The sequence below is a fragment of the Pempheris klunzingeri genome, chromosome 4 (assembly GCF_042242105.1).
Source record: "Pempheris klunzingeri isolate RE-2024b chromosome 4, fPemKlu1.hap1, whole genome shotgun sequence".
Lineage (NCBI taxonomy): Eukaryota > Metazoa > Chordata > Actinopteri > Acropomatiformes > Pempheridae > Pempheris > Pempheris klunzingeri.
Genome location: NC_092015.1, coordinates 25,482,583 through 25,506,811, shown reverse-complemented (window position 1 = coordinate 25,506,811; position 24,229 = coordinate 25,482,583). Strand labels below are relative to the sequence as shown.

Sequence of the window (24,229 nt, the reverse complement as noted above, 5' to 3'; positions counted from 1 at the left end):
TTTTCTGGTCTAAAAGAAGTCACGTTTTAAAATAATGAGTGAATACAAACAATTAGCCAATAAAATACCCACAATGTGTAGAATGCAAATGTTTTGTTAAACCTGAAGCTAAAAATATTGAGGTCATGACCTCATAACAAAGTCAGTGTACTGCAGCTTGCATGTAAAGAAAGAAAGAAAGAGAGAGAGAAAGACAGACAGTCCACAGCGGCCTTCCCTATCATTTAAGATATTATCATTATGTGATGTAACATGTGAAGGTGACCCCCAGCAGCTGGTCAGCTGTCACTGTAATATGGCTGCACTGCCAGAGGGGGGAGTGGTCGACTCAGCCTCGGACAGCCCACCACCAAAGGCATTCGCTGACACACACACTCTTAGAGGCATACACACAGGTCATATCCTGTTGACAAGGCAATGTTAGACAGACAGGCTGTACTGGACAGAGAGGCCGGTCTTGACTCCTCACCCTTCCCACTCCGCTTCTGTGGCACCAAAACCGGGAACCTCTGCCAGAACATAGCCACACAATTAAATTAATAACGGTTAGTAAACAATAGATAAGCTTGACACGCACAGATTTCCAAAGACGAAGGGTGATTTGACCTTGGAGGAATGTGGGAAGGGTAAAAATGAAGCTGTGTACTGGAATGTCTTTGTCGTTTCCTCCCGTCCAGGCTACAGTGCATTCCACACCTCTCCAATCATCACTGACCAGCCCACAGCCGGCTGCATCAACCACATTCCTCTCACTATACATCCTAATCCTGTCAGCCCACGCTTTACTGTACCAAATGGTGCCGTATACCACGGGAAGACTGTTTTTAAAAAGCCTCCTCCCTTCATTCCTTAGATACTTCATATATGTAGACATTAGACACCAGCTGTCTTTATTACTGCCCTCCTACACAAGACAACATCAAGTATCTATCATGTCAAAATCTTTCAAAGCAATGTCTTTTCTAATTCCAGCACGCAGAGCGGGGCGTATCTGTGGCCCTGCCTGTTACTTAACCACCATTACAGAGTTTTTGTCACTTTGAGGCAGCAGAAATAAGCTGTTAACACACTGACATATTATCCAACACATCCTCATACCGAAACAACAGAATAGGTTGATATCAAGTGACTACCGAAGAAACTTCTATGAATGTTTTCAGCACCCTCCATAGGACAGATGTCCACCCGCAAACAAGCAAATGACTTAAATTGTGTACGTGACTTTAATGCTGTGAAACAGTTGCAGTTTGGTTAGGTATAGGTACCTGAACTACTTGGTTAGGGATGGAAAAAGATTATGATTTGGCTTAAAATTACCACATTAGTTACAGATGTGACGTAACTTAAGTTTCCTTATGAACGTGACGTAAAGAATGCGAAAAGTTACATTTGGTACAAGTTAAAATAAGTCAACACTGACTTTTAGTTTGACATGTGGCACGTGGGGGAAATTCCTGCGTTTGACCCATCAGTCCAATCCAACATCCCATCTACGTGGACTTGGTCGCTCTCTATACATCGCCTGACTTTCTCCCATCATAATTACCACGGTCACTAGAGGTTGCTTATGGCCGTTTCAACCTCGGCTGTTGTTGCTTTTGGTGTGAGGTCTGGGTGCATTGTCACTTCTCGAGTTAATACGGCTAACGTGATACTGATGAGAGCGGCGAGACCAGAACAACAAATTAAAAGATGCTAAAACAAAGTGTAGCGTAGAGAAGAACAGGAGAGCAGTGATAATTCTCTGTGGGTTCATCATTATGGGACACCCCTTTCCACAAAACGTGTTCCATATTTGATCAGTAAAAATACTGAATATAGCAACTTTAAAATGCAGCAGTCTGTGTGGCTGCGTTTGACTCTGTCGAGGTTACATTGCTGCAGAAATCAGTATTTCTGCTTCTTTTCTAAAGGATTCCTCCAGTGTGAATACTGACCCCGGTCATTCTGTGGGACACTAACACTTTTACCGTTGATTTGATAAGTTTCTGCTAACAAACTCAAATGCAGCTGCACTGAAAATATCTCACTGTGACATCAAATTGTCTGTGATTGCCAGGTTATTAGTAGGAATAAAGAAACTCACCAACAAATAAATATTTAAACCCTGAAATGCAAAGAGTGCTGCAGGGTCGACACCTTTAATGTGGAAATGATATCTTATGTGCTGTGGACTCTTTAAAGATTGGCCCTCTTCTGCTCTGTTTAAACACTGGTCAGCAGCATTCTTAGTAATGTTCCACAATACTGATGTCTGTAACTGATCTAGTTCTGTTGCATGGACTTTGCATAAATCCCATATTCAGGTCAATAAGTGTTTGTATCACATTCTGTACTATTAAGAGTCCACAGCCCATTTTACATGTATAATTAACTATGAGTGCTGCTCATTAAGATTCTGAGAGCAGCGCTCAGAGCCAAACGAGATTTAAACTTATTTACAAACCACATCTGCTCTGGTTTATCCAAGCAATTCACATGACAGACTGTAGAAGCAATTTACACTTCTTAAATTATGCAAATGTTTCCCAGCCTCATCCCTGTGGGAGATGAACCCTTTAACCTCTGCTGCATCAGCATCAGTCTCTACCCACTGAGCTGCATAAAACTAATCAGAATGAAAGACGAGTGGAAAGATCTGACCCCAGATCTGGCCTCAGACCTGGCCATGCTGTACTAACTGACCTTGCAGCTGTGGCAGTAGTTTTCTCCGTTCTTCCCTGGAGGAAGGATGATTTCCCCTGTTGGGATCAGCTGGATCCTCAGTTCCATCATGGTTCACTTTTTCTGGTTTTGTCCTTGTCCCTTTTCTTGTTCGGTGCTGTTGCTTCTATTACACCTCCCCCCGCTGGTCTGGTGGCAAATCCTTAGGTCCGGTAGAAACACGATGTGCCTGGACGAGTATCATGCAAAAACATAGCTGTTAGAGACCTGCACTCTTCCCAGAAAGACGTGGAAGTAGATGATCAATCTCTCTCCAACATGCACATGAAGAGAAATACCTCATCTTCTACATGGAAGCGCTCACCTGACAGAGAAACGTTACTGCCTGACATGAAGATCATAAAGCAGAGAGCGGTGAGTGCAGATGTCGAGCATTGGTACAGAGGTTTGGAGTTGGGGTGTTACCTGTTGCAGAGCGGAGAGTCACAGTGAAGCCAGCTTCCCCTTCGCTGCCGCCAGAGGATGTTGCCTCTCTAGCTGAAGGATCATGGGGAGGATATGGAGCCCAGCCTGGCCTGAGATGGATGTCACATGCAGAGGATATGTGTCTTTTGTCTTACTGGAGTGTGTGTGTGTGTGTGTGTGTGTGCGCGCGCATGGGAAGATAAAAGTGTGTGTGCTCACAGGTAGTCGTAAACCCTCTTGTGTCTTGATTTATTATGCCATGATGTATGTAATGCCTCAGCTGGTGGAATAGAACTTTAACGTTTATTCATAACTTTCAGCAAACTATTTGAGCCGTTTGAACTGTCTGTTGTTTTTAGACTTCAGTGTGTGCTTGCAGAGCTTTAGAGGTAACTCCTGAGGTACAAGTAGCCCTGGTTAGGAATCACCCATCTGTTTCATCTGGTTGTTTCCCTTTAGCTCCTATTAAGTAATTGATGGCACTGTGCCTAAGTTTAAGTTTTAACATGGCACACACACACACACACACACACACACACAGGGCAGGTCTGAACAGGGTTTCCTCCTGGACCCAGCATCCTGCCTCAGACGTTCCCAGTACTCGCCCAGTAGATTAAGTGTACGTGTGACGTAGGTGTGTGTTGGTGTGTGTGGACTACGGAACTCACTTGAGCTTCCCTGAGGATATACGAGCAAGAGGCACGCGTGTGCACACACTCTCTGCAAACAAATAAGGGTGCTTGTGCTCCCGTAGCACTGCGCTTCCTGTTCTCAAGGACAAGACTAATCAGGGCCTTGACACTCAACACACACACACACACACACACACACACACACTGAAGGGGTGAGTGACTGCAGCCGTACATTTCTGTCTTTGTGACAGTGTAGACAGGTTGAGTCTGGTGGACAAACATACATCATTTGAATGACCTTCCTGACCCGTCTGATGACTGCAGACCTCTCCCTGCATTCCTGTTTGCTCACTGTCAGCACTGTGGGACACATTCAGTTACTGACACACACTGTGCAATGTGCATTTAATCCAGACTTTTGGGGAGAAATGTGGCCTCACCACACAACAAAGGGGCCAAAGAAAAGACAGCTGTAGAGCAGTGGCTCCCAAACTAGAAGTTAGGATATTCTTGAGGGGTCCCAAGATACATTTTATGGACTGCAAGATGATTAACAGGAAGGAAGATAATTATTTTCAAACGTGTTACTGAAATGTACATTGTTATCCATTAATTACTGGACAGTTTGAAACGTATTTAAATTTATACCAACCAGGGAAGATTCACTGCCTTGTCCCACTCCTTTGGCTCATTCATTGGCATTTTCTATATATCAAACCACTGAATATCTTTGACTATCTTTTGGAAGCCAAACTGACGGTTGGCGGCCCTTTGATAACGCTGACTGGCGACAGCGTAAGTTGCTCACATAAAGTTGTAACCCTTGAGATTTAATGGTTGCTTTTGCAGCAGTAAGTGTGCTTTGAAAACTACAGCAAACACCAGCGGAGCAGCATCTTTGTCAGAAATACAACAGATACTCAGCTGATGTGTCTGTTTACAGTGCAGCCAAACAAACTCACGTTGTTTTAATAAAGAGGTCAGAAACTGTGATCTGATTTCATGCTGCACATAGTGGGAATAGTTTTCTACATAACAGCAAGGCACTGTAACAAGAGCTGGTTGCTTTTCGTGATGAGTTGGAGGTGTGGTCTATGTTGTTCCATTACTCCCATATAAAAATCTAAATTATCTGCTGCCAAAAAATGGCAAAAGTAGACACATTTTTGATGAACGGTCGCGGTTAACACCAATCTCAGAGGCAAATACATTTTGTTTTCTGTAATTACAATCACAATAAAAGCCACTAGGTGTTTGCCCAGTTCAATGCTTTTACTGTGAAGAAGCAGTGTGAACAGTAAACCTTGAGGCTTCTATCAATGAGATCTAGTTATGCGTAGTAACACTTCACATTGTTTCCTGTGAATCACTCATGTGTAGGTAAGAAATGTGAAACCAGCACAAGAATGGCAGAATCTGCCACTAATGATAGAAATACTATATAAAGGTCATTATGAAACGTAAACACTTTGTCACTATGGTGATAGTGAAAAAAGGTTGACCATAAATAGTATGTATGTTTGTATCATGACAATCATTTTAGGTTTATGTGAGCTATGGGACGAGGCCCCTACATCAATAACTCTGCCCCATTTTGCCAATAATGCATGTGGTCCTGTGTGGTAGATGTCTGACTATCTGGTGTCAGTGCATCTGATTTGCACACTCGCTAAAATATGAACTGCTTTAAGCTTCTGTAAATAATGTGTTTTCTAGTTTCCTGTCACAGAAAGCTTCACTGAAGAGCCGTCCCTGTGACCCGTCAAGCCATTTCCATGGTTTGATTCTGGCTTTGTTGCAGTTCATAGTCTTCCCTTTGGCTTCCTCTGTCAAATGTCTTAGAAAAGAAAAGCAGTCCAATGTGACCAGTGAAAAATATTACAATAATGAATCTGATGGTAAAGTCAGTTCTTCCAAACCAGATTCTCATTAACCTCCCTGCTGTTGCCAGACGTGGTTCCTGGGAAATTAGTGATGCAGCTACGAAGCCTCATGATGAACTTTCTTTGTTTAAACCAGTCATGATTTAAAGTGGATTTGGCCGCATGCTCCTACTGTGAGTCTTCTTTTTGTTGATATTCTGACTTTACAAATAACGTCGCCATGTTTCAGATTTGTCTCAGTGCTGCTGTGCAGTGCAGAAAATGATTTTCACTAGAAGCATATCTTGGTTAAAACATGTATGCCAAGAGCTTGCATGTTCTCTGAATGAATATGTGTCTTTCAGTGTAAGTGTGGCACAGAATCTGTTTGGAGGGGCATCACAGGCTGCGGGACAGAGAGGGGAAGTGACAGTGACACACATCCTTTGACCTCTGACCCCAGCTGGAGGTATTCCTGACAGCCTGGCATCAACAGGAAACCTGTGACCTTCACACACACACACACATACACACACACACGTTTTAAAAGAAGGACACACAGTTTGGAAGTGATTAACATAGACACACTGTTGTTTCTGACTGTAGAATGAAAGTGAAATGAAACAGCACTGACCACAGACCCAGACCATCTCTAGTGAAGTAATAAGGGAGGAACTCCATTTTGAATAACCACGACTGAACACACAAATTCTTCTTTAACTGCAAATCTAGATTTACAGTTGCAGGCATTCATAGCAATGTGTTTGGTAGTTGGTTGTTTTCATATTTTCTAGATAGAGAGATGAACATCATCTAGCTAACAATGAAAAACGATCCAAGTGATGAGACATTTCAATTCTGATTAAGTTGAGCTTTGGAAATATGAAGTTCCTCTGCAGTTACTCTAAATTCATGTAACAGAATTTTTGTAAAAGCATTCATTTCCCACTCATCTAGTATACTTTGTGTGTGTGTGTGTGTGTGTGTTGTATCACCATGTATTTCCTTTGCTTCCATAGACTCTGCTGATAGCTGATAACAATAATCTAATGACAATAATTAGACTATTTTTATTCCACAACTATTATTATTATTATTGTTGTTGTTGTTGTTCCAGATTCCAGGAATCAGTCTATTCTCCAGAGAGGGAGAGAGAGGTGGATTGTGGGTGTGTTTCTGTGTAACCCTCATGCACACAGGCTCTGAAACACACACTACATGTATGTTTGAAGGGCGTGGGGCAGGAAGGTTCAAGCTGTACATCACAGGTTCATCCTGCTGTGTTTTTGTGGAACAGTCCTGTAACCAGATCCCACATGGAGGCTCAGCCCAGACCAGATCAGACCAGGGCTGAGTAAATCTCACAAGTGCTGTTTGAAAATAACCCCCGGCTATTTATAACTGCTGTCTCTGCAGCCGAAGAGGAAGTTCATAATATTTCATTGACGTTTGTTCCCTCGGCCGCACTCTGAGAGCAGTAATCTAGCTCCGACAACAGAACACCGCGGCAGTTTCCAGTTTCCACAGGAAGGCAGAGGAAGCCAGAGGACGCCGAAGAGGCTGCAGATGTGGAAGAAGAGGCGGCCGACTCTACAAGCAGACACGCCCTCTGGAGAACAGGCTCTTCTAATAGAGTAAGTGGGAAGTGAAACTGTTGCACCTCGTTATGTTCCTTCAGAGCAGCATCCACCACCACCTCCTGTGGAAATATGGAAATGATTTTAGCGTGAGTGATGTGTTTGAGATAAGCTGGAACTTGCTGCCCTCTTGAGGTTTCGTGTTACAACAGGCTGCTCACTGGAGGAGAAACCATGAGGTGTCATGGTAACCTGTCAACAAATCCCCCAGAGTCTGTCAGTGTGGCAGCTTTTCAGCTTTACATCACTGACCGAGAACAGGTTCTGCAGCAGAACCCGACCGAACAACGTCTCCTTCAAGTAGAAATACTGAAAAACCTAGTACACACAGGATGTTTGTACCAGCTTCTGTAGAGCCCCCCCTCACCTCTTCTGGTGATAATATAATAGAAGATAATCTTCCACTCTAAAAGTTTAAATAGATCTATAAAATACTCCACATCAGTTTTAGAGCCACAGAGGAGAACCCAAACGCAGAAGGAGCTTCTGGCCTGCTGTGAAAATGGAATAGATGGTCTGAAAGTGAGATGAATATTTCTTTTAATTATATGAACATGTGCAGCAGGGAGAGGATGCTGCTGCAGACCCTGATGCCTGGCAGCAGCCTTCACCATGAAGACCAATGGCAGGTCTAAGACACTCCAATGAATCATGAGTAAATTCATTTTAAGAGCCTAATCACTGTAATGACACAGTTTCTGAGATCATTAGCAGCCTCGACTCAAGGCCACATTATCAGTCAGGGAAAGAGGGCTACACTGGGTCCAGGAGCCACGGATGTCTTGTGGTTTTGTTCATTTAACAACATGCACACTTGCAGCACATTTTGAAAAACAACTGGCTCCTGAGTTGAGTTATCACGTGGTAGGAGAGAGGCTGTGTAAAAACGTAGCCCTAAAAACTTTACTTATTTTATTTTAGATTCATGTAAAGATGTCCTGGACAAGGTAGCACTCCTCCTCCAGAGACCCAGAAGTAAAAAGGCTTTAATATTTAGATGGAAGTCATTGGGAAGTAAGAAACATATCCCAAAGATTTGTTTCTATTCTATTATCATAAATAATAACATCTTCATCACAGGGCATAATTTGGTGATGATGAATCAGCATGTTTTTAAATTCTTTCTCATGTGATGAATATTGGAACCAAATCTAAAACCCATTTTGAATTGTCTGACTCCCTTCCTCCTCATCTGCTGACAGCTTGATGACTGACCCTCCCTCCATCATTTTTTATTAAGTCTTTTCTGATAATGAGATGAATCCACGCAGAAAGACCCCAGGATCAAACCTGGAACCTTCTTGCTGTGAGGCAACAGTGCTAACCACTTCTAGAATCAATGTAACATAGTTAAAATAAAACAACATCCTCACCAAGACCAGAAAACAACATAGCTCTCTACGTGTGAGCACTCTCCTCCCTCGTTGCCATAAAATATATTTTAAGTTTTATTGGCGTCGCCCCTGTGTGTGTTACCTCCCTGGGTGTTCTCCTGACAGCACAGCTTGATGTTTGACTCCGAGCTCTCACACAGGACAGGGATGAATCAGCAGGTCTTAGACTGCTTGGTTTCTGAGCTCTCAGTCTAATGTGATTTGTGAAAGTGATTTCCAGGACTGACCTCTGATTGTGTGTCAGATTGGAGCTGCAGAGGGCGCTGGAGGAGCTGCTGCACAGCCATCTGGTCTGATGGTAAAGTCCTGTCTCCTCTCATATGAGAAAAGAAATAGAGTCTTATGAATGAACTGGAGAGAGCACAATTACAGGAAGTAACAGGACAACACGGCTGTTAGTGTAAATCATGATGAATAAATAATAAACTTCTCGTGAGCTTCTCTATAAATAGACTCACGGATCAAATAAAAAAGAAATGAAGGGCTGACAAAATAGGACAAAAAGGTAGAAGATGAAAAACAGAGTTGAGCTGCTGATTGGTCCCTCTTGTCCCACTCTCTAATGGTGCACTAAACTTTTCATTATGCCCCCGATGTTAGAATGAGATGACGAGATGTTAGAAACAGACTCTCTCCCGTCTTCGCTGCCTTCTTCCATTTCCTTTATCTTTCTGTTTGCATGTGCACCTGCCCTGCTTTCTCCCATCAGCCCCCCTGCTGTATATTTCATACTTTGGGTACATCCCAGAGCTTCTTCCCTGTTCGTCAGACGAGGATGTTTGACAGGGACGGAGATGAACTCATAAATCATCTCGCTCCGTTCTCATTTTTCCGCCACTTTCTGCTGTAAATCACAACAATCACTGCGTCACCTCGTGCTGAAGGAAAGAAGACACGCTGATGACAGTGAGCCGTTTTCAGAAACAGTCCAACAAAAGAGTCTGAAGCCTTTCTAGTGGCTCTGTGAGGCTGCTGAGCTCTTTAGAAGGAAAAACAAACGCTAGATAGACAAATTTGAGACAAATGAAATAATAGTAATAATAACCATAATAATAACATTCCTTATTAATAGAGAACTTTTCTAAATGCACATTACAAAGTGCTTCACATGAGGCAACAATTTCACAAGCAGATGAAAAAAACAACAACAATAAAATAGGCTAATAAAAACTACAGTGTCGTCAATAACATAAAATAAAAGTCAAACGAGATGAGAGAGATCAAATAAGAGTTCAATCAAATCTGATCAAATTAAATCAGGAACATTTTGTGCCATTTCATCCCACAGAAGTTGAGATACTTCAATAAGGTAAGTGGAAAATATGACTTGCTGGTGTTAGAGGAAAAGTCAGGGGGGGGGAATCAAAAGAATTCATCCTCTGGGGAACCTGAACATCCCAATGTTTCATGTCTATCCATCCAGCAGTTGAGATAATTCGGTCTGGTTCCAAATGGAGTACCGTCAGACGGACCGATTGCAGCCCTAGAGCCTTGCTGGTATTTGAAAGATCAGAGTCAGCAAAAAAAACGATGGTTCATCCTCTTAGGGGCTTGAAAACACACAAGAGAAATATATATAACGGAATGTAAAATTATACAAATGAAATTCAGTACAGCAGAATGATATTAAGGATGTCATTGGAGAACAGTGGAAAGTGCTTAACCTCTGGGGAGCATGAATTTCAGGCTAATCTGCTGATTAGATTTTAACCGATTTTGACCTGATAGTTCTGCCAAATGCAGGTCAGAGGGGCAACTATTGCTTGCATCCTTTGGGGAGCATGGAGATTCCCAGCTTTTCAAGACGGAGGATCACTGAGATGGATCAGCGTCGCTCCAGAGAAGGAGATGGACATACAGCAGTTCATACGGCAGGAAGTCAGTCATTTTGACTGGCTGTTGGTGCACCCTGCACGCTTTCTGTGTGACCAGCTTCTCCACTTTCACCCATGAGTCTAAATTTAGGCTGGGCTCTGAGCTCAGGCTGGTATTAAGGGTGATGTAACAGTAGAATAGGCTGCAACTGCTAGAGGCCACAGGCAACTGAGACTCTGGAGGCAAAAGGTTACAGCTTCAGGGTCTTCTCAGAATAAACATGTGGAAGTGTGTTGGGAAAAGAAACAGTAAGAGGTAACGTGGGATTTCTGCGCACACAGCTAAGGTAACTGCATGGATCCATGATCAGACATAGTAGTGAACCCGTCTCTGCTTAAACCACAAACGTTTCTGTGAAAACGCTCACTAGTTTGTGTGTCACCTCCATCAGCTGCTCACACAGTAGCAGCAGCTTCAGCGTCACAGCAGAACCACGGCCATTAAGACTGCATTTGTCTCTTGCACACTATAAATAGAACATATAAATTTATGATTACACTCACAGTTGCCATCTTTTCCAGTAGCAGCATCTGCTCTGTGGCAACACTGTGCAAACGCTCCAGTTTCAGAAAGACTGAAGAAACATCTGTTTTACTGAATCCATGTCTTTAGAACAAGGTTGACATTTTAACACACGAGGACAAACAAAATGACCCAAGACAGCTTTATTTCATTCATTGCTTTGTTTGAACAGTTCCATTGATTTTTTTGTTTTGTTTGTTCTCTAGCACTGGGTCCAGATAGGAAGCAGCAACTCCTCTCAAGTCAAATGAAATAATGAACACAACAAGTCGGTTTGTAATGTTTAATTTAGATTGTTTAATGTTAATTCCATGCTGTGTTTCAGTCAGAACAATACAGATTCCCTGTCTGTGGCTTCAGTCAGATATCCAGTAGTACAAATCAGCTCCAAGTTACACATAATGAAGCAAAACAAGAACAGAAACAAAGGAAACAGCAAAGAACGAAATCCTCTGATTGTAGAGGAGCTTCAGTAAGAAGTAGGGGGAAGCAGCAGAAAAGAATATGTGTTAACTCATGCAAGCACCGACAATCTTGATTTTAGGGCTCTCTGTCAAGGAGCGGGGCCTAAACTGAGACTTGTCTCTTACACAAGTGAGAAATCTCCCAAGTTCTTTTTTTTAATTAAAACCTCCTGCTAGAGATAAGTCAACCTTCAGAGATTCAGCATGTGTGCACAGTTACAGTATTTCAGCACAAACGTACAGTCCAAGGACAACTACAAAAACAACAGAATCACTATGGTGTAAAAGTTCAGCACTTCTTTGCCCCACGTGGATATCGAGAATTTTGCCAACTTCCTCTGAAAACCTAAGTTAACAAAAAGGGCACTTGTAGTTTTCCAAATGGCCCATAAAAAAGGTCAAATGATTCGCATGACATTTCACTAAAAACAGAGATAAAATAGCTCCCATAACTAATAGTCGACATTATCAGTAATAAAAGTTAATTTCTGTAATTACATTAAGAAAAAATTCTCAATACATCCAGCAACTGATAAAAATATTGAAGAAAAAGCAAAAACAAACAAAAATACAATAATGAAAACAAAGAGAACATTTCAGAATCGCTTGTACCAGGACAAAAAAGAAACGAAACAAAAACAATCCAGGGACTCTCTTTATCTTTGCCTTTCTAACATTGTATTTCCTGTCTCAATTAAGTGGTATTTACTTGAATGATGTAAGGGCTACTATAAAAATAAAAAAGAAGAGAAAAATAAACTTGTTAACGCCTTGGCCCTGCTGGGTCATGGAGCTGCAGAGGTGGTAGAAAAGAAAAGGAGGAGAGAAGAGGAAGGTGACTCACAGAAAGGGAAAAGGAGTTGGAGGGGGGGAGGATGGAGGAGAATGAGGAGTGTGAGGAGGTGGGGAGGGGGGGGGGTCTCAAGTTGTTGGCTGTTGGTGGCATAGTCTCACTGGGCCTCGTCCTCAACGTCTTGCAGTGCCTCTTTGTTCTGTTCTTCACCTGGTCAAGACAAAAGACACCGTCAGCGATGAGGCTGCCGCTCAAACACAAGGTGTCATCCTCAGGAGGAGGCAGTGAATCCAGGGTGGAAACTGACCGAGAGCACAGCTGGGGCCATTTTATTAACTAAGTCTTGAATTAAATAAGGTTGACCCAATTTCCATTCACAGAGGCTGTATGACTAAAAGCACGTTGATACTTCAAGTATCAGAGGTGAAAGTAATCACAACGCCTGAACATGGCTTGTGTGACGCTGTTGCTTCAGAAATGTATTGAGATTATGGGATTATTATTACAGAAGCAATAATGTGTAAGTGGCCCTGCGCTGTTGGGACTGGTTGAGGTAGAGCCAATTTAAAAACCTTGATGCCAAGTAGTTTCATTTGTAACATCCCCAACCTCAGAAAGACATTTGTGTCTATAGCTGAGTCCTACAAACCTTAGATTCTTAAAACAAGTGAATTTTTTACTGAAATTCCATTTTAAAAGGAGAACTTCTATATTTTTAAACCTGAGCCTCATTCTTTAAAAGCATATGTGTGTGTCTAAATGAGTGATAGGTACAAAACGTTTTGGAACTGGTTGAGTTGACTGCCTCGTCCAGCAGCTGTAGAACAGACTGTAATTGCTACAAAATACTCCTTTACTCCAATACTTTGATACTCCAATCAAAGTACATCCACTGACAGGCTCAGATTGTTATTCTCAGTATCTGACCACATTATGGAAAGGATCCTTACAGAGACGTTATATCGCTCTCTTCTAAGTCGCCAGACTCTACTGAGAAAACAGTCATTTTACCTCAGAGCACACAGCAGCTGCTGATCTACTGCTGCCTCCATCACTTAGTTTGTTAGTTCACGATCCACTGGACTAATTCCAAAACTTTTTGTACTTACCTGCTATTTAGACTACAAAACATGTACAAATAGGGCAAAAGTTTAAAAGTACCGGAGTTATTGATTAAAAAATGATGTAGAAATACATCCATAATAAGACAGACTACTGCACTAGAAGAAAGACATTTGAAAAGTAGATTATGTTGGAATATTCCTCCAGCACTAGCACAATTTTTCACTTCTGTAAAAACATAGATTTTAAGGACTCAATTAGAGACTAAAACGACTGGATAAGAAGATTTTGTGCACTGAACAATGCATCATTATTTTATAAGCTGATTGTATGTTTTGCTTGAAAAATCCTAATCTGCTAATCTACATATAGCTCTCAAATGAATGTAGTGTTGTAAAGAGTACATTTGTTTAGCACAAGTATAAAGTAGCATAAATAGAAGTACAAGCATCTCACTTGTACTTCAGTACAGTGAGTTAATGTACTTCAGATACGAGGGAACATACAGTAGAAAGACAGAATATCTGTTTAAACTGACCTGCTCCTTTTGAAATCTGTTACAATCTCTCATTATTAACTGGAAACAAAATGCATGCTGAACCCAAACTAGCTTTCATCAGTGTTTGGGCTTGAGTGAAATTGTGTATCTGTCACTCATTCAAGTACAGTGATTAGAAAACTGACCGTGTGAAAAGTGTAAGAAATGAGAGTGAGCCGTGTTTAAAACTGGTCCAGTCAGGTGACTTTTTAAACAAAACTTCACACATGCAGGTGTATCCAATAAATCCGGTTGATGTATTTAAAGGAGAACGTTGGTATTTATAAACTTGGGCACTATTTCTACATATTTTGGCTTCGACTAGAAGGTACAAGACGTTTTGGAATCGGTCCAGTGGATCACCTCAGGTGGCAGCCACAGCAGGAGCTGGTGGCTCTTCAAAGCCAACATGGGAGCTGCTGGTCTACTGCTGCCTCAATTAGCTGTTATTGTCTGACTTCTGTGTTTAAAATGGTTAGTTTGGGGCCACAGTAATCCTGTAAGTTAAAATAACTGTTTTTGTAAGCCTGGTGGCTTTGAAGAGAGCGACAGATCAGCTGTTTCTGGTTAAACAAAAAGGATCTTACAGGCCTGTCAGCAGCAAAAACAGGCACTTTAATTAGATGGTTGCCCCAAAGGATTATGCTTCAGCCATTGCAGCCCGTTTTGAAACTACTGGCTGAAACGTTTTGTACCTACTAGTCAATTACACACTAAAATATATCAAAATAGGGCCATGGTTTAAAAATACCAGAGTTCTCCTTTAATGGAGATGGACAAATACTTCACTATTTGAGTCGTGTCATCATTTCGTTTTCTTTGCTGTACATGTCCGAACTGGGGGCTGCATGTGCTACAAAGGTCTACTGAAGTAGAACAGAGCAGTGCAAGCAGTCTGGCATGCCAATAACATGTTCTAGACCTCTGCTGCTTCAGGTTTAACAGGCAACTATAAGTGAACACTCACACTCTTTACAAACATAAGTCAAGCTCAGCTGAACTTAGTCAGGAGACCCTCTTTTAACAGACAGTGATGGAAAGATCCAAGATTACAGCCTGTTACCAATGGTTAATAATGAAAAGTCCAACTGATCGAGTGACAAAACAACAGGTGAGTGGACTGAATTCTTAAACCACGAGTGATAGTGTTAAGAGGAAGAAAGCAGCCACACACACAGCAAGGCTTGGGTGAGCAACACTTACAAAGTACAGTTAACATGGGAAATGAACAGTCAGGTTTGTTTCCTTTAGGACTCTACAGCAGAGGGAATGAGAAAAAGACAAGAGATGACGTGTCACTGAGAAATAAGACGTGTCAGTGCTCTGCAACACAGCAAAAGCAAACTGCTGGAATGAATGGAGGAAGAGAGAGAATCAATCAGAAAGGACTGAACATCTTATTGTTATTGAACATCAGGACCTCCGGTGCTCAGGGCGCTGAGACAGCTCACCCCGTCAGTGGGTGAAGTTAATGTCAGCTCAGACAGCTAAAGTACAGAGCTGTCAACGGTGGCATGACGGGCTGTCAGTGCAACACACACATGGTCACATTGAATTAACCACTGGTATGTAGTATTACTGTAACTCTCTAACGACGTATGTCTTACCAATAAATATACAAGCTTGTGTCGTACAGCACAAATGTAATATCTTAATAGCATAGATGTGAGCTGTACTGTCATGTTGTTTCATTAGGAAACTACAAGTTTGCCTACAACTGTTGAACTTTCTCTAATGTACTGGTTCTGAGAAATAAACCTTAACAAGACACTGTGTTTCTCCATCAGTAGCCCTATAGTTTACTAAGGTGGGCTACCAAAGTATGACACCACTAGTCAAGTTTAAATTTGTTTTGAATGTGAAACTATTTCTTTTATGAAAATTGTTTAGATCTGCTTATCAATTAGAGCGGAAAGAGGAATCTTCACAAAATGTACATGAATTCAGAATCTTAGTATTTGGTACGTCCTCTTTTGCTTTAATCACAGCAGCACTGGGCTGGCATAGACTCCACAGGTTTGTGGAAAACCTGATGTCGCATGTTGTCGCAGCATGATGGGACAACAACAACAGGTGAACACTGGCTGCAAGTTGAGTTACATGAGCGAGCCTCGGTTGAGTAGATCAAATCCACCTGAATGTCAACTGAGCGCATGATTCAGTGGAAGGGAGGCAACTCGAGGAAATCTGACCCTCTGTGCCAAGGAGTTAAGGTCAATGCCACAAATGTACTTAAATCCCAACCTTACATATCTGACATGTCATAACGTGGTGTGTTTTTAGATGTTTCTCAGTCAAACTTTCTGATTACTTCCAGCTTTACGTGAAAGTATTTTTCAGTGTGGTCTCAGATGGTTAGAAGCCACTGCATGTTTTTTTCCTCAACTCATTCAGCTTAGGATCAAGTGCTGCAAGGTGGAGAAGCAGGTGAATTCTGTTAGGTAGGATGGTTATGACTTTTAATTTAAGAGGGCCGACCTTAACCACATGTACGCTATTAAGACAGGCCAACTCCGTACTGGGGCATGCACACTGTGAGCAACATGATCCAGGTCCTGAGAGCTTGACTTCACTTTTCACTGTGCCCGACCTTCAACAACTACATTACCCTGTTACATGATTTCTGCCCCAGAAGATGGCCGTTGTGGAGTAGTCGCACACAGTAAGTGCACATTCCAACAACTTCAGCGGGAATTGACTAAAACATTTGAGCAGAGTAAAGGCAAACATGGGGTTAACAAAGGAAACTGGAGCCACACAAAGCTTTGTACTCTGTGTGTGAGTTGTGATTCAAGGGTTAATACAGTTGACTTTAACTGCAAGGTAAGGACCTAAGCCTGTGAGAACACGGCAGCAACAGAAGTCAAAGGGAAAAACTCTTTTGCTGAACATTGATGATCATTTTGATTAAAATCACCTCTCAAAAATAAATCTTTTTAAAAAAGCTTTTTATTAATTCCAGCCCACAGTTTTATTGCCAACCTGTTCTCCTCTGTTTTATTATTTCTCCCTATAGTAGGGTGGGTGTGTTCCATTGTATTTCTGAGTTATTTCAATTGCCTGAAATTATTCGTCTCAGGCCTGAAATATTTAAATCCTGATTTGACCATGTAAGCACTTTGTAAGTTTGTTTTGAAAAGTGCTGTATGAATACAGTCTTTGTTATTACTCAAGCAATATCTGATAAAACAAAGCTACAATCATCATTTAGATGTATGGCTTACTTTCCTTGTCTCATCTTATATGCTACCATTTTACTGCCAGCGGCAGGAACAATAGAACATCAACCAGGCTGCTCACGGTGTTAAGACATGTTATAAACCCAGTGTAAAAAGGTTTTAGGCAGGTAACAGCAGATGAGTGAGTTAGTTCATCAGTGTTTCAGCAGCGACTCCTGGAAAAAGAGCTTATGCAGAGACAAACAGGTAGATTGCAGATACAGTAGAATTTGAATACAATGTCCTAGATTAGTATTATGAATGTGTGCACTATGGTATGAACGTCTTACCCTCTCCCTGCATATCTGAAGTCCATAGTGTCAGGTTGTCACGTAACAACTGCATGATAAGTGTGGAGTCCTTGTAGCTGTCTTCACTCAATGTGTCCAGTTCTGTGATGGCGTCATCAAATGCAGCCTTTGCCAACCTGAGCAAACACACACATTTTAAAAATCATCCGACACTTCCAAACTTAAATAGGACCTCTAACTCTATCAGAACATTTATTCACATTCATTCATTTTATTTCAGGCGCATTATGGTACCTGTCACGTTAAAATAAGGTATAAGGATGTAATCTGTATTATCCGTCTGTGTGACTCAGTTCTTGTTAGCTTGCAAGACACTTCTGTTACATTTTCCTTTATGTATATATATTTCTTTGTATGTGAACATAAAGCCAAAGCTACACTGGAAAGGCTTAAAAACAAGCATGCTAATGTCCTGATGTGGCTAGCTTGATCCAACCCAGAATATGTGGCAGGGTTTCAAAGCTGCTTTCAATCTTTATTACCATGCAACCTGTCGGACTTACAGCAATGTTTCAAAGATAAATGGCAAAGAACTGCAGTGTACAAACAGGTGCCACTACTAAATGCTGACATGAGAAGGGATGACTACTATTAAGCCATTTTGAGCTAAATACTTTATCTGTACTGGTTTGTTTCACTCAAGTTTCATTGTCAGACCTCCTGAAATTTGGATCCTTCAAATAAACCTTGTGATCACATTTTGAAGGTACTATGTAAATAAAAGATAATACTCGGTTTCTCTGTAGTTTCACCAACAGAGTTAAAGCAAAGAAAGTGTACTGCAGAAACAGTAACCTGCAAGCGCGGTCGGGTGAGTTGAGGATCTCGTAGTAGAAGACGGAGAAGTTGAGGGCAAGGCCGAGGCGGATGGGGTGTGTGGGTGGCAGCTCCAACATGGCTAGATCGGTAGCAGTTTTGTAGGCCACCAGGCTGTTCTCTGCTGCCTCCTTTCTGTTGTTGCCAGTGGCAAACTCTGCCAGGTACCTGTGGTAGTCACCCTTCCTGGAATTGCGGAAAACCAGAGTGAGTGACCACATGATTTACTTCCACAATTATCACGTTTTTTTTTTCTATGAAAGTTTATGTGTAAGAAATTACAAGTTACATTCATAATGGAGCTAGCAGTGCAAATGATTACGAGTTTACACACACACACACACACTACTGGTCAAAAGTTTTAGAACACCCCAATTTTTCCAGTTTTTTTATTGAAAATTATGCAGTTTAATGTCTCATGGTACTCTGAAATGACACCATAGAACAAATAAACAATTGAAGTTAAAAAAGAAATCATGGAATGAATTTATAAACCAAAATTTATTCTAAACTTTTGACTCAAAGTAGCCACCTTTGGCAGATAGAACAGCTGAACACACTCGTGGCGTTCTTTCTACAATGGAAATCAAATATTCTTCATGAAGTTCTTCCCAACTCTGTTGCAGAAGTTCCCATAAATGTGTGGCACTTGTAGGTTGCTTTGCTTTCACTCTTCTGTCCAGTTCATCCCAAACCAGCTCGATGGGGTTTAAGTCTGGAGACTTGGAGTGCTGGCCACTCCATGTTTTCAAGCTTACCATCTTGTTCTTTTTTCTTAAGGTAGTTCTGACTTATGTTTTGGGTCATTATCTTGCTGTAGGATGAACCCCTGACCAACTAGGAGCATACCAGAGGGTACTGCATGGCGCTGCAGAATGCTGTTGTAGCCGTTTTGGTTCAGGGTGCCTCTCACTCTGTACAAGTCACCGACCCTGGATCCAGCAAAACAGCCCCAGACCACCTGCGTGACGAACCGAAGATTTCAAATTTTGATTCATCAGTCCATAACACCTTCTTCCAGTCTTCAGTAGTCCACTGGCGGTGTTTCATGGCCCAGGCAAGCCTCTTTTTCTTATTCTGACGTCTTAGCAGTGGCTTTCTTACTGCAACTCGATCTGTCAAACCTGCAGCTCGAAGTCTTCTCTTCACAGTTGAAACTGAGACTTGCTTACTACAACCATAGTTAAGCTGTGCTTGAAGCTGTTGTCCTGTGAGCCGCCTATCACGCAAGCTGTTGACTCTGAGAAACTTGTCTTCGGATTCTGTTGTGGCTTTGGGTCTGCCAAACCTCTTCCTGTCAGAGTTTCCCCCAGTTTCTGAGTGCCTTTTGATGGTGAAGGAAACTGTACTCACTGACACCTTGACTTTCTTCGCAATTTCTCTGTAGGAAAGACCTACATTTTTAAGTGTTATGATGGTCTGTCTCTCTTCTATTGTTAATTGCCTTTTCCTCGCCATTTTTATAGAAACACACTACTTTCTGCAGTACAATACTGTTCAAATAATGCTCACAAGGGCACCACAGTGTGTTCCAACACTACTTTTATGCAGACAGAGGGGGTTGTAAGTAATCAAGAAAGGTTGGGACACCTGTAGGAATTGGTAGCACAAACTTTCAAGGCTTGATCAACCTCCATTGCTGCAGAACAGCTTTAAGTAAAAGAAAAAGGCTTTTTTGTATAATTCTGAAATGTACATTATTTTTCAGTTTTGGGCCTTACCTTTTTTTTTTTTTTTTTTTTAAATCTCTGGCAGTTCACCACTTACCTTTGTACCATTTCAAGCTATTCATTGGACTTGAATTGCTTGAATTTCAATAGAAAATTGGAGAAATTGGGGTGTTCTAAAACGTTTGACCGGTAGTGTGTGTGTGTGTGTATATATATATATATATAAATATAAATAAAAAAATAAAATAAAATAATAACCACATGACTGCAGTCCTATTGGCATGGGACCAGTGTTACCAGAGGACCTCATGTGATTTAGAAATTATTAGTCCTGTGTGAATAGAGGTAATGTCCTCATCATTCTGTCTATTAATTTACATTCAGACCACAATGTTCTTACATTTTGTTGTAGAAGACCTTAGACTCTCCCATGACAGCAGAGGGGAGGAGGTGCCTTTCCAGTGCATCCAGAATGTCACCACAGATTGACTTCAGCTCATTCTCAACCTGTCACACAGACAAAATAAAGACTATTATTCAATCAGCAAAAACATTTAGGTCATTTTCCACTGAAACCCTCCCTGAAGTCCACATTATACTTTCTTCCTCTGTGTGAGTGCAATGGTCAGCGTGGACTTTACACACATGATGGCGCAAACTGTACACACAAACAAACGTGTGAATGTGTTTGTGTGCAGTACACCTGCCTTAGCTTAAGCCTTAAACTAACAACCATTTTATGATCTGCTTGGTAGCTTCAATATCTAATTTTACTAATCCAATTTAGATGCTATTGAATGTTCACCAGGTGCTGTGATAGTGATAGACCAAATGTGTCCCCAAAGAGATTAAGAGAACGACTAACTAAAAGAAGGTGCAACAGCAGGATTATCCATTGCTGAATCCCATTAGGCTACTGACTGCAGTCCAACTGCCTCTCCCATCTCTCTGACACACTCTGGCCTCTCCCAGATTAATAACCAGCTCTTATTTCCCTTCATAAAAGCAAGAGAGAGTGGAGGATTTGCCAACTATGACTCAGATGCAGTCTGTCCAGTAGCTGCTCATAATGTGTATTAATATGAGCTAGTGATCTCACATTAGTACAGCAAATCTGAGATGCTGAGATTCAAATGAGTAACATCTTTGGTACAATAATGCGTGGTGAATCCATGTAAGTGCCCCTAACAGACACTGTCAAAACACAAATGCCACACTTGTTTATGGGGAGTGACATCTGAGCCTTTACCCACTGCTTTACCGTTTGCCTGTATTCCCGGATCATCTTCAGTTTCTCTTCTCCGCCCTTGTTCTCCTCCCTCTGTTCGATACTGCTGATTATCCTCCAGGAGGCTCTCCGAGCTCCAATCACATTCTTGTAGGCCACTGATAGTAGGTTCCTCTCCTCCACTGTGAGCTCCACATCCATGCCTGCCACATTCTTCATAGACACCACCATCTCTGTTGGGGAGACACACAGAACAGCCCTTTAAGAACTCTGTTACTTCATATAAATGTTTACCCATCAGTCTTGCATCAGGAGCGTACCCCTATCGACTGGTCAGGTGCCACACCAGGACCAAACCTATGTACTAGCACCAATCCAGCAAAACACACACACATACATATGTAAACCATTCACCAAGACAGGGTGGTTGGTCTTGAGGATATTTCACAACCAACACAACACCCTCAGATGGGACAGATACATTACTCATTATATTTATTGGGTTTTTTTGGTCGCATTACACCCCACCTCTCCCAGTACTTGTCATCCACCATATCTTGCTTTTTTAATTATTGCAGGAAGCACAAGCTTTCCACATGGCTTCCTGTAATATTTTATTTAGTGTCCTATACTAATTTGTCGGCAGGCCTTTTGATCTCTTGTTGCAGGAAGGTTTGGACAGGATTCAGACAGCCTCTCTAGCTTGAACAAAGTATACCTCAAGTGCTGCTTTCAACAATCAGCAGCACTTAAAAGATGTTAAAGTTGTTATGGGTGATGGCTCTGCGCTTGAAAGTAGTTTCATGTGTTCACGCTGTCATAATGTATCGCTGTCCAAACATCAGACAGTACTGCCAAGATACAATTAGCAATGTTGCAATGACATTATGAGAGTCCTTTTCCCAGTGGTGTAATCACGCCCCCTGGAATGCTGTGATTTTATTGGCTCAATGAAATGCACATCATGAATAAATTAAGAAAGTGACATCATCAAAAAATGTGAATCCTGTATATCAGTTCCTCACTGAATTCTGCGCAACAATGAATATAAAATGAAACATATTATAAAACATTTTATAATTTCCTATAATCGTCTTAATGATTTACGGGAGGCTTAGAATTGGGGGGGGGGGTGGCCCGGGGAAATCGTATGCCCATTCAGGAAGTTTCCTGCACACACACAAACCCAATTAGCCACTTCACTAAGATGTAGTGAAGTGGCTGGCTACCCCCTCCAAGTAAAAAAAAAAAAAAAATGGTGGGATTGTATTGTACAGCACTTTACAGCTTTAAGATGGGACTAACTTTGTTGGTCAAATCTGTCTGAGTTACCATCTAGTGTACATTTTAGGGAATTCATTATTTTCCCACGGTAATTCACAAGGCCCTTTGGAATTTAAATAGTTCAACATTTCATAAACTAGTGTAGAGTAACACCGTGTTTTCGACTACATTCCAGTAAGGTAACCATTTAGCCAGTAAACCATAAATCACTCTGTAAATACACCCGGTCCAAATCCCGTGAATGAGTCATGGCACATTCACTTAACGTTACCGGGCAACGTCGGACCGGTGGCAGAGGGCGCCGTCTAAAAACAGCCCGTACAGGACCTGTAATGGTATGACTGTCTGACAGGAGTGCACCGGAGAGAGGAAGAGGGGGGTCATTCTGGCCAATCGATCCGTACAGCCTGCTTGCAGGGGAACACCCCAAGTGAACAGCTGCCCTCCCACTCAGTGCTAACACACCAAAGCTAACCTTCAGCTAACGCCTTGCAAATATTAAAGTCGGGAACAGAATCACGCTAAAAAAAACAACGTAATAAACGTTAATATAGTCACAGAGACAGTGACATGACACTGGGCGTCACTTAAAGTAGCAAACAGAAGCAGTAGCTCAAGTGTTGGGCTACTGGGGTAGCATGGTGCAGGGGAGGCAACTCCTGACAGCTCACGCTCCAGTAATCCGCCATTTTGTTGTAGCCCCTTCGCTAACGTTAGCCACTGTCAGCCACAGCCATACAATTTTACTAAAAAAAAAAAAAAGACCCTCCCTGGCATTGGCTCTTGTTTTAATGTGGCACTAGTTTCTCCCAACAAGGAGCCACCAGCCGTGTCAGTGATCAGTTAGCTGAAAGAAGGCAGCTGTAGCCACGTTAGCGCTGTAGTTAGCCACGGCTAACATTGAGCTACCTAGTTGAGCTCTGTTCTGTTACCGTTAGCTAGCTCACAGAAAAAAAATCCCTGCGGCGAACATGTCCCACTCCGAACCGGTCCAGCCCTCAAAGTGTGTCTTACCGTCGTATCGCTCTGCCTGCTCGGCAAGCTTTGCTTGATAAACTAAGTCCTCTCGCTCTCCCATTGTGTTTCGAGGTGCAGGTAGACTGGTGAACTATTCAAAGTGACTATTCTTCAGTGGAAAAACACGGCGGTGTGTCAGGTCTATCGGCGGTTCCTAGAAATCAACTGGGTCGATGAGTGGTGTTCCGCACCACCGGCAGCACTGTGCTGTGATGGAGTAAAGATGGCGACCACCCTCATCCGCATACTGCACATACGCACATGAATCACAGGCTCTGATACGATACGTCCCCCAGCAGTTCTTAACTCTGTAGAGATACAGAGAAACAGCAAGCTGAACCTAAGCACAGACTGTAAATGTATGGAAGTAACCGCCACTAAATACACTTCTTACATTTATGTTTTATTGTTTTACAGCCATTATGTTTTATTAGCCGTTGATTTTGATCCTTTTCAGAAAAATAACTGAATCATTGTTAAAAAAAAAACAAAACAAAAAAAAAAAAAAACACAAGCAACAAACAAAAATCAGTAAGATTGGAGTGATGCTGCCTTGTACTCCACGCCCTCAAAGGACAAGGCAATGTAAGTGCACTGGTGCTCAAAGTGTTATTACGTATCATTAGAAAGGAGTAGGAAATAATGGCTGAAAAAGTTACAGGTTACTTGGCCAATGCTTGTTTTCTCTGTTTTTATTCTCTGCTTTAAAACCACTCAGTTTAAGCCCTATTCCGTTCCACGACTGTCTGCAGTTTGATGTTTATTCTGGGCACATCT

At 41.8% G+C, this 24,229-nt stretch overlaps 2 protein-coding genes across 3 annotated transcripts in view; both read right to left on the bottom strand.

The window, feature by feature from the left end:
* LOC139199588 (unconventional myosin-Ic-like) overlaps window positions 1-2,775 on the bottom strand; it is a 58,053-nt gene extending 55,278 nt beyond the window's left edge. Inside the window, exon 1 of the mRNA XM_070828636.1 lies at window positions 2,686-2,775. Within this exon, the coding sequence (XP_070684737.1) occupies window positions 2,686-2,775 (90 nt within the window). The remainder of the gene's footprint in view (window positions 1-2,685) is intronic.
* Window positions 2,776-11,320: 8,545 nt separating this feature from the next.
* ywhae1 (tyrosine 3-monooxygenase/tryptophan 5-monooxygenase activation protein, epsilon polypeptide 1) lies at window positions 11,321-23,711 on the bottom strand. 2 transcript variants are annotated; one of them, XM_070829671.1, is made up of 7 exons: window positions 23,450-23,711; window positions 21,185-21,384; window positions 20,324-20,430; window positions 18,233-18,439; window positions 17,417-17,553; window positions 15,112-15,163; window positions 11,321-12,518 (listed from the first exon to the last, which is right to left on the bottom strand). In XM_070829671.1, the coding sequence occupies exons 1-6, from the start codon at window positions 23,511-23,513 to the stop codon at window positions 15,156-15,158; spliced, it is 723 nt and encodes a 240-aa protein (XP_070685772.1). In that variant the 5' UTR covers window positions 23,514-23,711; the 3' UTR covers window positions 11,321-12,518; window positions 15,112-15,155. The 2 variants fall into 2 exon arrangements, with proteins under 2 accessions (XP_070685772.1, XP_070685771.1); XM_070829670.1 differs by lacking the exon at window positions 15,112-15,163 and having other exon boundaries at window positions 23,450-23,710.
* Between the last annotated feature and the right edge of the window lie 518 nt (window positions 23,712-24,229).

Coding starts and splice junctions, on each gene's coding strand:
- ywhae1 (XM_070829670.1), bottom strand. CDS start 23,513: ATGGGAGAGCGAGAGGACTTAGTTTATCAAGCAAAGCTTGCCGAGCAG. Junction 20,431..21,184: donor TCCGGGAATACAGGCAAACG/GTAAAGCAGTGG, acceptor TCTGTGTGACAG/GTTGAGAATGAGCTGAAGTC. Junction 12,519..17,416: donor TTCAGATATGCAGGGAGAGG/GTAAGACGTTCA, acceptor TGTCTTGACCAG/GTGAAGAACAGAACAAAGAG.